The sequence below is a fragment of the Malania oleifera genome, chromosome 3 (genome assembly GCF_029873635.1).
Source record: "Malania oleifera isolate guangnan ecotype guangnan chromosome 3, ASM2987363v1, whole genome shotgun sequence".
Lineage (NCBI taxonomy): Eukaryota > Viridiplantae > Streptophyta > Magnoliopsida > Santalales > Ximeniaceae > Malania > Malania oleifera.
The window spans coordinates 115,459,331-115,473,109 of record NC_080419.1 but is presented as its reverse complement, the minus strand read 5'-3'; the positions used below and the strand labels follow the sequence as shown (position 1 = coordinate 115,473,109).

Sequence of the window (13,779 nt, the reverse complement as noted above, 5' to 3'; positions counted from 1 at the left end):
GGTAATTAGCCGAGACATGGAGTCAGTCAGTGTAGGATAATTAGCCGCCCCTAACCGATTCAGCATACGATAATTAGCCACCCCTAACTGATTTACAAAACCTGGAACAATTTTGGAACTCATGTCCTTATACTCATCAACGTACGGTAATTAGCCGTCCCTAACTGTTTTTACAAGACCCTGGAACATTTTACATACAACATTTCATTCCACACTTATTTGAGTATACAACAATTAATATCGTTTTTCAGTTCAAGAATAAGTTTAATAAAAATATGGGTACGGTCATCTCAATACTACAATTTTAATACAACATACGATTTCTCCAAAAAAATAGAGATGATACTTGAAACCCCCAAATTTTCCTGAAAAATTGTAACCCGAAAATCCCGCTTTTTTACTCTATAGATTTTCCCAAATAAGTAACCAAAACATTCATACGATCGTAAACTACAGGTTTATCGATCCCGATTTAAAAAATAACTGATATAAACAGAATCCCCTTACCTTTTCCCGAATACCAAAATAGAACTCTACATCTCCAAAACTACGAACCAAGTTCCCAAAACCTAAACATCCAAGAACTATACTTCACTATAATTTTTACTACTACATATAAACCGAAATGAAACTGAAATCAGACCCTTACTTTGGTTTTGGATCAAAACCCAAAAATCTTCGATACGACTTTCCGATCCGCTAAAAACGTAGAGATTCCTCCCCTGATCCACGCAATAACGTCGGATCGACGAATCAAGAGAAAAACAGTGAAGAATCGAAGAGAGAGAGAGAGAGAGAGAGAGAGAGTTTGAGGTTTCTTAGCACCTAAACAATGAAATATGTTATTTATAGCCCTTTTGACTAGACCAACCTCGTCGACGAGATGGCGCCTTCGTTGACGAATCATCCATACATTTCGTCGATGAACTGGCTCTTTCGGCGATGAACCCTATTAGGATATTTACAACACGTTCGGTATCTATTCATCGACGAGACTCTGAATTTCGGCGATGAAGAGTACGAGGGTCTTCGTCGACGAAGCCTGCAAAATTTACCTTTTTACCCTTTCGCTATTTAGTCAATCTACATATCTCGGGTTGGGTTCTTACAGATGTTGTAGCTCTCTCTTTGTGTGCAGGTGACTTAGAGTATCCAGATAGTAGCAGCGGATTGGAGGGGTTGGAATTTTGGCCAGGTGGCTTCTCAGGGGTGGAGGGTTTTCTATTTTCCGTGTATTTTGTATTTATTTTTGTGACTTTTATGTGAATATGAATGTACCCCCGATTTCCCTTCAGTGCAACATTTATTTGTGCCTTGCTTACTCCTTGTATTTTCATTTTCATTTGGTTTCTTAACTTCCTGTATTTTTGGATTTTATCCCCTTATACTGGATGTACCCCCATATCCTTTTCCCTGCAACGACTATTTGTAACCTGTAACATTTTAGTATGTATTTCATTTTTATATTTTCTTTTTGTTTCTAGTTGCATGTGTGTACCCAGTGGACATGTGTCCCTTCCCCTTTTCAATAAAATGTGACATTATTTATTTCTTTCAAGTTTGGCCTTGCCTAAGAATGCCAAGTAATAAAATACGATTTTAAGACTTTAATGAAAATCCCCGATTTTAAGATTAGAGGAATAGAGTTGAAAAAGACTCAATTTTAAGATCTAAGAAAAATTAAGAAACTCGAAAGAAAAAATAAAGGACTCCATTTTAAGATTTAAGACTCAATTTTAAGATTTAAGAAATTCAATTTTCAAAAAGAAATAAAAGACTCAATTTATTATCTAAGAGTTGAATTTAAGAGACTCAATTTTCAAAAGGACTCAATTTACGCACTAAAACTCGAATTTAAGTTTTACAAGACTCGATTTCACAATTTAGGGAATTTTTCAACTTTTAAAATTTAATGCCAAAAGGACTCGATTTTTGGAAACACTGGACCTATTTCACCAATCCTAACCTAAAAGAAAGACTCGAGTTTCAGAGAAGACTTAATTGAAAATAATCGGGACTCCTATCTGAACCAAAACACTAGGGTTTGATCGAACTTAAAATCATTTTTATTATACCGGGCTTTCTCAGGTAGCCGGGTTAAAATTGAGATGTCTACACTCGTGATGTTTGTTTCTCTCACTTGTAATCTTATAGATATTTTCTTACCAAAATAATTTTATGTAATGTTCACTCATTGCAACCAATCGTTGTTTTCTTTTAATTAACTTTTGTTGGGAAAAGAAAATTATAAATTTTTTATTTGTGTTTGAACTAATTTTGCATGCATATATGAAATCAGAACAACGAACTATATAGAAAGAGATAGAATCTAATATTTACCAAATAAAACGTAACTCCACATACAACACACATACCTAGCACTAAGCAAGATAAAAAAAACAAAAATCATGTGGAACCACAGAGAAAGTTCTTGACAATGGCGTTGAAGTTTGCAGGGTCTTCAACTTGGGGCATGTGTGATGTGTTCTTCATCACTGCCAATTGTGTCTTCTCTCCCAGTAGCCTGCATATGTCTATATGATCAAAATTGCATTTAATATTGTTTGATTTCATAGATATTGTGCGGAATTAAACAAATATTAATACAATATTGTATTAAAAATTTGTTTAATTTCATATAATCCCTAATCTAAACTCAATTGCATTTTTTCACATAATAAAGCAAGGATGTGCAAGCGGTTCGGCTAAATTCGGTTTTAATCAAAAATTTTAATTAATTCGGTTAATTAACCGAATTAATTAAAATTTTTGATTAACAATAATCTTTAACCGAATCGACCGAATTAGGTGTTGTAACTGAACCATACCCGATCGAATCAACATTTTGGGTAATTCGGTTAACCGAATTTGATCGAAATAATTTAAAATTAATTATAAAAATAAAATATGATTGCAAATTTTAAAATTAATGTTTACCCATTTTTTTTAATTGTATGAATTAGGAGAATGACATTGATTTAATAAATAAATTAAGAAAATCAAATAATTATATAATATATAATATATCAGTTTTGTTTAATATTACTAATTTATATTTAATTTTTAATTGATTAGTAATTCGGGTATTTTGGTTGACTGAATTAAAATTTCCTATACTCAAATTGAAAATCAAATATCCGAAATTATCCAGATATGTAACTGAATCGAACCAAACCTCTATGTTAACCGAACCGAACTGACTGAACTAGGTCGGTTAATATGGTTAAATCCGAATTATGCTCACCCCTATAATAAAGTATTTTTATTTGCTAAAATGCATCATTAGGCAGTTGCCGATAGGGCCATATCGACTCTGTTAAATATAGTTTGAGAAAAAAAAAAATACTATTTTAAAATAAAATTTTTTCTAATTTAATTTAAATTAAGAAAAATAAATGTTAATGATGTACAAAAATAAAATTTTGCTCATTAATTTATTACATATTTTATTTTCTTTTCAACTTTCTTCAATAATTAAAAATTAAAAAATAATTTTAATTTTAATTTACTTTTGCTTATATTTTTCAAACTCAAAATTAATGAAGAAGAAAAAAAAATTGAAGCAAATTAAGTTGATGGCATTGGTGCAAGGTGTACATACTCTTTGAGTTGAGTTGCCATCTCTAGTAGAAATATTTGGTCATGTTCTCCCCACACTATCAGTACCTCCTGCAACGGAAAACAAGAAAATGAACACTAAAATCACACAACTAACAACTACCACAGGTCATTAAAATTTCTATCTGTGCCTTTTTCAAACTTAAAGTCATTTTATTTATTATTCGTTTATTTTTTCCATGCATTGTGTATGGATGAAATTAAACATTAGTTATTGTCGAGTTCTTATCTAACAGGTATTATTCTTATCGCAATGTGTCTTTTTCAATCTTCAAGCCAAATTAATTTTTTTGGGGCTCGTGTGTCGAACACATTAAATCTTAGTTATTGTCGAGTTCTTATCTATGAATTTAATGACTTATGTGAGCTGGTACTAAACTCATTTGTCACATTAATTTGTCTCAAATTGGAGAATAATAGTAATGGTCTCTTGAGTTTTAATCTAAGTAATATAAACAAGTGACACCAAGTAGTCACAAGACACGTGTCATTAAGAGATAAGACCACATGAGTGTTGGTTTTTTGTCTCACATTTGTGGAAAGGTTCTTTGAACTTTTAGTTTGAGGATATAAAAAGAGCTTCCCTCATCATTTGTAAACACATCTCTCATTTGTAGAGTTACAAACAATATCTGTACTTTAAGGTATTTTTAATTATTATTAGTAATTTGAAATTTGTTTAAGTTGTAATCTTTTAGAAGTAGTGGATTGATTTTCGGCACACGAAGACGTAGGTAATTCTTTACCGAACCTCATAAATTATTGTGTTGTCCTTTATTACTATATTTTATTATTAGTTTCTGCATTGTTTTAGTTTTTGTTATATATTTAATAGTAATAGTTGTTGTATTGGTGTTTGATACAAGTGGGGTGCTCGACACAATAAGTGGTATCAGAGCTTGGCTGAATGGTGTCAATACGAAGGTGTTTCTCTGTTAAGATCCTTGATTCCATTTTTTATGCCTAAAAAAGACCTTATCTAAGCGAGTGCTTAGAGACCATTGCGACTCAGTAACTCTCTAAAGGTCGGCCTAGTCAAAATGAAATTTCATAGGATATATAGAGTAAACACAGTTAGGATAAGTGCGATACTATTCATCCTAGGTCTTCTGTTCTTTTGACTTGCTATTGGATATATAGTTTTGGAAGATGGCAGAAACTACGTCTGCAGCAGTAGAAAAGACTCTGAACACACGAACTCTAACCCCAATAATTTTGGTATTTGGCAATGTGAGGTGATACACATCCTACACCAATAGGAATTGGATATGCTCTCAATGATAAACCAGATTGAACGACAAAGATTGGGAAAAGATCAATAGTCAGACATGTGGTACAATTCGTTTGTATCGTACTAAAAATTAGAAATATTGTGTTATGAAAGAGACATCTGCAAAGAAATTATGGAAGACATTAGAAGATACATTTATGACCAAAATTTTGAAAAAGTGGCTCTATTTGAAAAAGAAATTGTTTCGCTTACGATATCATCCAAGTATTTCTATAAATGACCATATAAATGCTTTTAATAAAATTTTGGCTAATTTGTTGAATTTGGTTGAAAAGGTCAAAGATAAGGATAAAACCTTATTGTTACTGAATTCTCCCCCTGATGATTATGAATATCTCACCACCACTTTATTGTATGAGAATGATAAGTTACTTTTGATGTTGTTTGTACTGCATTGATTAGTACTAAATGTAGAAAAAATGATCAAAAGGTCCATAAGGAAACAGTTGCAGAAGCACTAACAATAAAGGGACGTTCTCAGAGTCATAAACCTGGAAAGAGTAAATCTTGTGAGAGACCTGTTAAAGATGAATGCGCCTTTTGTCATGAGAAAAGACATTGGAAGAAAGATTGCCCTAAATTACAGCAAAAGAATAAGGGCAAGGCACCTTATAATGCCTATATAGCCAAGCGTAATGGAAGTGAATCAGATATTTTTTTTGTTAGAACATCTTTGACACATTACTATGGTGAGTGGATTTTTGGATTTTAGTTGTTCTTATAACATATGTCCCAATAGGGAATGATTTTCTAATTTTGAAAATTTAGATGGTGGGGTATTTTTTATGAAAAAAAATAATACCTATAAAATAATTGGATTAGGTTCAATACAGTTGAAATATCAAGATGAAACTATTAAAACCTTGAATGATGTCAGTTATGTTTTAAGCCTAAAGAAAAGTCTGATCTCATTGGGTATCTTAGAATCAAAAGGGTTGACTATTGCTTTAAAATATGGAACCTTAAAAATTAAATCAAGTGCACTTGTGATGATGAAAGGTATTAGGAAAAATAACTTATATTATTTTCAAGGTAGTATAGTTATTGGATCAGCAACTGTTGTTTTTTAGAAAGATGCAAGTTTAGATACAACAAGTTATGACATATACGATTGACACATGTGAGTGAAAATCTTTGCAACAATTGGTTAAGTAAGGTTTGTTGAAGGGTGCAAAGGTATTTAAACTTAAATTTTGTGAACATTGTATTATGAAAAAATGGACTAGAGTGAAATTTGGCACTGCAACCTATCGGATTGAAGTTATTTTAGACAACATCCACAAAACTACCTCATTGGCTGGTATGCATTATTTTGTTACTTTTGTTGATAATTTTTCCAAAAGAGTTTTGGTGTATGTTATGAAAAATAAAAATGAAGTGTGATATTTTCCTTAAGTACTGAAAAAAATTGGTTGAAACTCAAATTGGCAGAAAGATCAAACGGCTCAAATCAAATAATAGCAATGAATACACAAATCAAATAATGAAGATATTGTTTAACACTTTACAGTTAGAAATACACCACAACAGAATGGGGTGATAGAGCGCATGAATCAAACTTTTTTTTTAAGAAAGTTCGATGTATGTTGTCTAATGTTAGGTTGGACAAAAGGTTTTGGGCCAAGACTATTAGGTATGTTTGTCATCTCATCAACCATCTACCTTCATCTGCGATTTGGGGAAAAACACCATATGAGGTATGTTCTGGAGAACTTGCTAATGATTATGATTCTTTACATGTTTTTGGTATTATTGCTTATTATTATGTTAAAGAATCTGAGTTAGATCCGAAAATCAAGAAAGCAATATTCTTGGAGATTAGTGCAGGAGTCAAAGGATATTGTCTTTGGTGTCTAAAGATGAAAAGAATTATTCTAAACAAGGATGTGACTTTTAATGACCTTGCGATAATAAAGAAAACAATACATAAAGAGTCGTTAGTTGAAGAAAAGACCAGTGGTACTCAACAACAAGTGGAGATTGAGACAATTTTGGGGAACCCAATAAAAAATGAGGCTACACGATATATGTGATTCTCCAGTTACAGTGGGGAACAATGTACAAAAAGATAAGATTTCAATCCAAAAATCTTCATAACAATAAAAATCAATTGTTTCTCAGAGACCAATAAGAGAAATTTGAAAACCTGTTCAGTATGCTAATATGGTAGTTTATGCATTTCCAGTTGTAGATGATGATATTCCTTACACTTTTAAAGAAGAAGTACAATATGCACCTCTATTAATTAATTAATTAATTGAAATATGTATTTAAATATTTTTAATATTAGTATTTTCCTTTTAGATGTGATATATGTATTAAATCTTATTTTTAACGTGGTAGTAGAAGATGTTTTTCGTTTTGTTTTTGGTTGTTTTTATGTTTTTTATCTTTTTTGTTAGTTATGTTTAATTTTATTTGTCCTAATTTGGTTGGTTGGTTTTAACTCGTAACCACGGTATTCTTCCGTCAAAAGTGAGGGTTTATTAATAAATAATTGGAGGTGCCGCCTTCTTTTAGCAAAAAAAAAAAAAATCTTATTTTTAAATATATATATATATATATATATATATATGATATAAATTAAATAATACTCATGTGCGCTTGCAAATGATTGAAGGATATGGATTTCCTTTATCCATTATCACAATGAATGGATAGACTATATGGTGGTTTTTTTTTTTTTTTTTACATTTTTCGCACCAGTTATCTATTATTCTTATATTGTGTTCCTGTACTTTATTTATTTATTTTTGGAAAAAGAAACAAAAAAATAGTGAAAGTAGAAGGAAGTTTCAAGATTAATGTGCATTAATTTAAAAATTAGCAACTTGTTTTATTCATTAAATAATAAGACCATAGGAGCACCGCTACTAATTAAGTAATTGATTAATTAAAATATTTATTTGAACATTTTTTAATATTAATGTTTTCCTTTAAGATGCAGTATATTATTAAATCTTATTTTTTAAAATAATTATATGAATACCACATACATTATATAAATTAAATAGCACTCATATATGTGCGCTTGCTATTTAAAAATTACACATTCATATTTGATGACACGATCATAGGAACATTAAAATGCTCATTGAGTTTTTGAGAACTTTCTGAAAGAAAAATAGAAATGGGCTATCTCTCTCTTGTTGTAGAGCTTAGGCCTAAGATGAACTTTCACTTGATCTCGAGAAAAAAAAAAACACATATTAAACACCGAGACTTAATGAGTTTTAAAGTCTCAATACTTCCTAACTGTTACCCAAGAGTTAAATAAGATGTAAAATTATACGGTAAAGTGTAAAATTGTAAGGACTGGTTCCATTTCATATTCCACCATTGTGTATCAAACAAATTATTGATACATGACTTCAGATAGTTTAACATAATGAGAACTATTTACGAGAGATAACATCTCCAAGTGGGTTTGGATTAGAAATCTTATGTCAAAAAATTATCGTCTCTAAGGTTTAATTTGATTAAGATTGTCAGATTGATGTAAAAATTCTTTGACCTCCCCATGGTGAGGAGTTTTCAAAAAGGGAAAAACAAATTCTAAGTATTTGATAAAAAAAGTTGTAAACTGTTTAAAAATATATTTTTTTAATTTTAAAATTTGGACTAACACCATTTTAGATTTAGAAATTTTTTTTGGGTGTAGCTTAATGTAGTTCAAAATAATTAGTATTAATTAATAATGGAGAGGAGTACCTGTTTAAGAGGGGATATTTTTGGGGTGTCATCCTTTCCAAAGCTTACATCTCTCAAAAGTTCGATCTTCTCCATCCTATTTTCAGTGTACAGTTTCTGCATCCATATACACAAATTCATAAATCATGTGTAATTCTACATAATAATAATAATAATAATAATAATAATGGGTCGGCGGCTTTCATTTTCGGATTTGGTATCGTACTATAGTATTCAAAGTAGCGCGATAATGCTGGAATCTCCAAGTTATCAAAAAATATAAATAAATAAATAAATAAACATTATTAATGTTATTATTATTTTTAATTTGGAAATGATAAAGGTGGTAGATGAACTAGTATTGGACTTTGTGTATGTGGGTGGGTGGTTTTTTTTTTTTAATCTACTAAAAGCCCTAGGGCTTGTATCACACAATAAAAATTAATCTAGTTATCTCATTGGGGATATGGTGACAAAAAAAAAATTTATATTATATATTATAATTAAATAAAAGTTATTTTTTCTTATATTTTCTTTTTTTATTAAATATTATAAAAAATGAAAGTTTATTTTAATATGATTAAAAAATTTAAAAAATTTAATATAAATGATGTGTACAATTAAAATTTTATTTATAAATTTGGTATATATTTTACTTTTTTTTTTTTAAAAAAAAAAATCATTTTTCTGTATATCCGAAGGTAAAAATGTGTGAGGGAGAGAGGGGCTCACGTGGATGAAATCAGTCAACAAGAAAGACGGCAAAACAGCGGGGCGCTTGAAGAGCGCCAAACCAAGCAACACCCGGAGCTGCTCCGCCGTCTGCGGCAGCAGAAACTCCTCCACTGTCTCCGCCGCCGCCCTCCGCAGCAGCTTCTCCCCATCCCCCCTCACCATATTTACCCCGGAGCTGGCGACCACCACCTTCTCCACCCTCTCCCCCCACATCTCCGCCATCCTGTACGCCACGAAACCCCCGTAGCTCGTTCCCGCCACCGAGTACTTCTCCACCCCCACCCTCTCCATCAGCTTTCCCACGCACGCCGCCTGGAACCTCTCCGTCCTCTCCGCCGACGCCGTCGTCGACTCCCCAAAGAACACCAGGTCGGGGACGTAGAGATCGAAGTGGGGAGATAACGCCGCCGCCTGCGGACGCCATTGCCAGAGGGCTGCCGGACCGAAACCGTGGATAAGGACCAGTGCGGGCTTTGTCGGGTTGGCCCGTGGGCTGTCGGGTTTGGGGCCCCAGAAATGGATGGTGGTCTGATCGTCGATGGGGATAGTCTGGGAGGAAAGGCCGGCGGCGCCGAAAGAACGGCGGAGGTAGGAGTTGAAGAGGGAAGCGGGGCTGAGCCAGGAAACGAACATGGCGGTGGCGGTGGCGGTAGCGATGTTGGGAAATCAATTGGGTTGGTGCCGGTGGGGATGAATTTAATTTAGGGCGCGTGGGGACATTAATAAAGACTTGTTTTGATTTATGAGGAGGGTTTGGTTTGGCGCTCTTGGTCATGGGGCCCGCTCTCTTTGCGTGGGTGCCTTAATTGGCCTAAAATATTAGGAACACACACACACACACACCAAAATTATTATATTAGATTCAATGTTACTTGACACGTATACGATGTTTTTATTTGGGTCTACATAATTAAGACCCATTAATTAATATTTATGAATTTAGTTTTTAGTGCTAAATTATAGTTTTGTTTCATCAATAATAAAAACTACCCTATTGAGTCAAGTTGCTCCTGAACTAATCAGAGTTCGACTTAATACTGATTTATTTAAATTTGTTAAAAGTTAAATGAGTTAAAATTTGACAAAAATTTTAAATTTGTTAACTATACGAGTCAAGATTGAATTAGATCATAATCGGTTTATTAAGTTTGCAAGTGACTTATTTTTTAACTCATTGGCACACTCATGAGCCCCAAATTAGATATATTTTTCTTCAAATTATCTTTAACTATTTTATTGACTTAAATTGTTAATTTAAACTTTAACTCGAACTTCTCAGCAATACTCAAGTTAAGCTTATTTATTATTATTAATGTGAAACAAGTTTTAATTGAGTGAAGTTTAAACTAAGTGCAAATTTTAAGTAATCGGAACAAAACTCAAGGTGGTCAAAACTTGACTTACTTGCAACCACGACCAATTAAAAATTTTAAAAGTTTAATATGAATTTATATATACACCAAATAAGTTGAGTTTGAATAGCGCATATTTTAAGTAGTCGAAACAAAACTCAAGTGATCAGAACTTACCTTACTTACAACCATGGCTAATTAAAAATTTTAAAAATTCAATATGAATTTATATTTTGAATTAAAAATTGAGAAGTGTTATCCCCACTCCAAAAAAAAAAAAATATCAAAACTTTTTTCTATTGTATGATTTAAAAATAGTTTGCCTAATCAGTGTTCTTGCGAGTTTCACGGTTCATTAAATCGTGTGGAAATTAAACGACGCCGGTCGTGGAAGAAAGAAATTGGTGATGGATTCAAGGGTGGTGAACCGCTGACCTAACTCTTAGACCTTTTGTTTTTATTTTAATTATAATTATAATAATAATAATTTATTTATTTATTTTGGCTTTGGGGGTTTGGAAGATCCAACCAGAGCTTCTTTTCATGATTGCTTCAAATGTGTTGTGCTTCTTGGCATGACACAACCCTTCAATTTTGACTATATTTTTGGATGAATTGAAATTTAACATTGGATCTAAATTTTACAATATTTATTTTTTCTCACTTCTAGTAGAATTTAAATTTTATAACTTTAATATAAAATTTGTAAATTTTAACCATAAAAAAATGTTTATTTACATGCATCAATTTATTATTTAGATATTACGTACATGTGTAGGTCTGCAAATGAATTAAGTGATTCAGAAGCGATTCGAGAGTTCGGTTCAATAAAGGCTCGTTCGAGCTTGTTTATAATCTAAATGAATAAGCATCAAATCTAATTTTTAGACTCATTTTGTAAGTGAGTAGAGTGTGAGCATAGCTGAGCTTGACTCGTGAGCGACTCAATTACTGGCTCGGATGGACTCGTTTATTAGGCTCGTTAAGGAGTTCGGTAATGAGCTCGTCAATAGGCTCGTTAAGTTGGCCTTTTCATAAGAGTCCAACACTGGTTCAAGCCAAATAAGAAAGAGACAAATCCTAACCCAAACAAAATAAGTGGACGAAACTATTATTATTGGATCATTTATAAAATTTTAACTCGAACCCAAGCCAATATTATTAATCTTGAGCAAAGCTCAAACCCAACTTTTTAAGCTTGAATTAAGCTGAGCCTGAGCCCGAGCAGAGCTTGACCATACTGAAATGTTGCCCAGCTCAGCTCAATTCGTTTGAAGCCATATGTGCGTATCTGGTTTGATATTGAAATCATAACTAAAATAAAATTAAAACCGCAGTAACATAATACGTCCCTCCTATTTGATTCAATGTAATCAAACTTTAAGAATTACATTTTACAATTAATTTGATTAAGTACATATAACAATAATAATAAATATAGTGAATGACGATGCAAAACCCGATGACAACTAACAACCATAATAATGATATTTTATATTATAATTATAATTTATTACCATATACAATTATATTTAATAATATTAATAATTAATATTAAAAATTTTAACCTATTTTATCATGTAGATTGATAAATAATATACAATGATATTATTTTTACTTCATATAATATGTTTTTTTTAATAATCTGGGGACTTCAACCACCATCGCGCCACTTTGGATACTATGATACGACACCAAACCCTGATAATTCACTGGTGTAATATGTGAAGAGGGAATTGAATCCGTGACCTTGAGATCACCAAAGTCACAAATCACCCTTATCACTTGAGCTGGCTCAGCTGGACTACTTCATATAATATGTTATGTGTTATAAAACATGTATATTTATGTGAATGACTCTCTAGATAATATGTTACAACATTTGGTATGCCCACATAATGGTTCATTATGTGGTTAACCTTTGGAATGTCAATGTATTTGCCAATATAAGGACATGCTTTACAACAAAATGAGATAATAAGATGATTAAACATCTAGTTCCTAGAGAACTAGACTATTGAATTTCTATAGTTCCATTTTTATTTTATTTTTGTATTCCTCTTTTTATTTCATTTACAACACGTTATCAGCACAATCAAGTCTCTAATGGTATAGCAAGTTTTGTTGGTATTATTCTAAGGTAAGAATCTTATTTCCTTTAACATTTGTTATCTATATAACTTTAATTTTTTGTCAAACTATATTTATATGTTAACTATATCTCTTATCTTGAGTACATGTCCTTAAATATTTTTATGTTGGGATATATGTGAGAATAACATTCCCATTTAATATTTACCTAACTTTGAATTTTTATTCGTTTTCAAAGTGATTTTATGATGTCAAACCTCACAAAGCTTGAATCTGTTGCCCTTGATATTTCTAGAAGAAATTATCTGCCATGGGTACTTGATGCTGAGATTCACCTTGATGCTATGAATCTCGAAAATACAATTGAAGAAAGAAATCAAGTATCCCTGCAGGATCGCACAAAGACAACGATTTTCTTTCGATACCATTTTCACGAAAAATTGAAAATTGAGTACCTTACTATTAAGGATCCATTAGTCCTTTGGAACAACTTAAAGGAGAGATATGAACACCAAAAAATGGTAATTCTTCTAAAAGCTTGATATGATTGGATACACTTGCGACTGCAAGATTTTAAAATTGTAAGTGAATATAATTCAACTTTGTTTAAAATTAGCTCTCAATTGAAGTTATGTGGAGAAAAAATTACCGATGATGATATGTTAGAAAAAAACATATTCGATTTTTCATGCCTCGAATGTGCTCCTGCAGCAGTAATATCAAGAGCGTAGATTTAAAAAATATTCTAAGCTAATTTCTTGTTTACTTGTGGTTGAACAAAATAATGAGCTTTTGTTGAAAAATCATCAATTTCGTCCAACTGGCTCAACCCATTCCCTTAAGTGAATGTAGTTTTTTTTTTTATAAGGTCTTGGACGAGATCGTGGTGGTAAAAGGAGTCGTGGTAGGAAAAATTGTTAGACCTGTGATGATCATCCTTCAAAGTTTGAAAGCAAATGTCGTGCCCTGAACCCGAAAATGGGACCCAAGGTGTGATGTAGT

At 31.9% G+C, this 13,779-nt stretch overlaps 1 protein-coding gene across 2 annotated transcripts; it reads right to left on the bottom strand.

Moving 5' to 3' along the window:
* Window positions 1–2,311: 2,311 nt before the first annotated feature.
* Window positions 2,312–10,285, bottom strand: LOC131150806 (uncharacterized). 2 transcript variants are annotated; one of them, XM_058101780.1, is made up of 4 exons: window positions 9,332–10,285; window positions 8,621–8,716; window positions 3,602–3,669; window positions 2,312–2,534 (listed from the first exon to the last, which is right to left on the bottom strand). In XM_058101780.1, exons 1-4 carry the CDS (start codon window positions 9,965–9,967, stop codon window positions 2,462–2,464), a joined length of 873 nt encoding a protein of 290 aa, XP_057957763.1. In that variant the 5' UTR covers window positions 9,968–10,285; the 3' UTR covers window positions 2,312–2,461. The 2 variants fall into 2 exon arrangements, with proteins under 2 accessions (XP_057957763.1, XP_057957761.1); XM_058101778.1 differs by having other exon boundaries at window positions 2,312–2,524.
* Between the last annotated feature and the right edge of the window lie 3,494 nt (window positions 10,286–13,779).

Bases quoted from the DNA above. Each gene is read 5' to 3' on its own strand.
- LOC131150806 (XM_058101778.1), bottom strand. From the start codon at position 9,967: ATGTTCGTTTCCTGGCTCAGCCCCGCTTCCCTCTTCAACTCCTACCTC. The intron at 3,670-8,620 runs GTACTCCTCTCC...TTTCCGTTGCAG, and splicing joins AAATATCCCCTCTTAAACAG to GAGGTACTGATAGTGTGGGG. The intron at 2,525-3,601 runs GTATGTACACCT...AGACATATGCAG, and splicing joins ATGGCAACTCAACTCAAAGA to GCTACTGGGAGAGAAGACAC.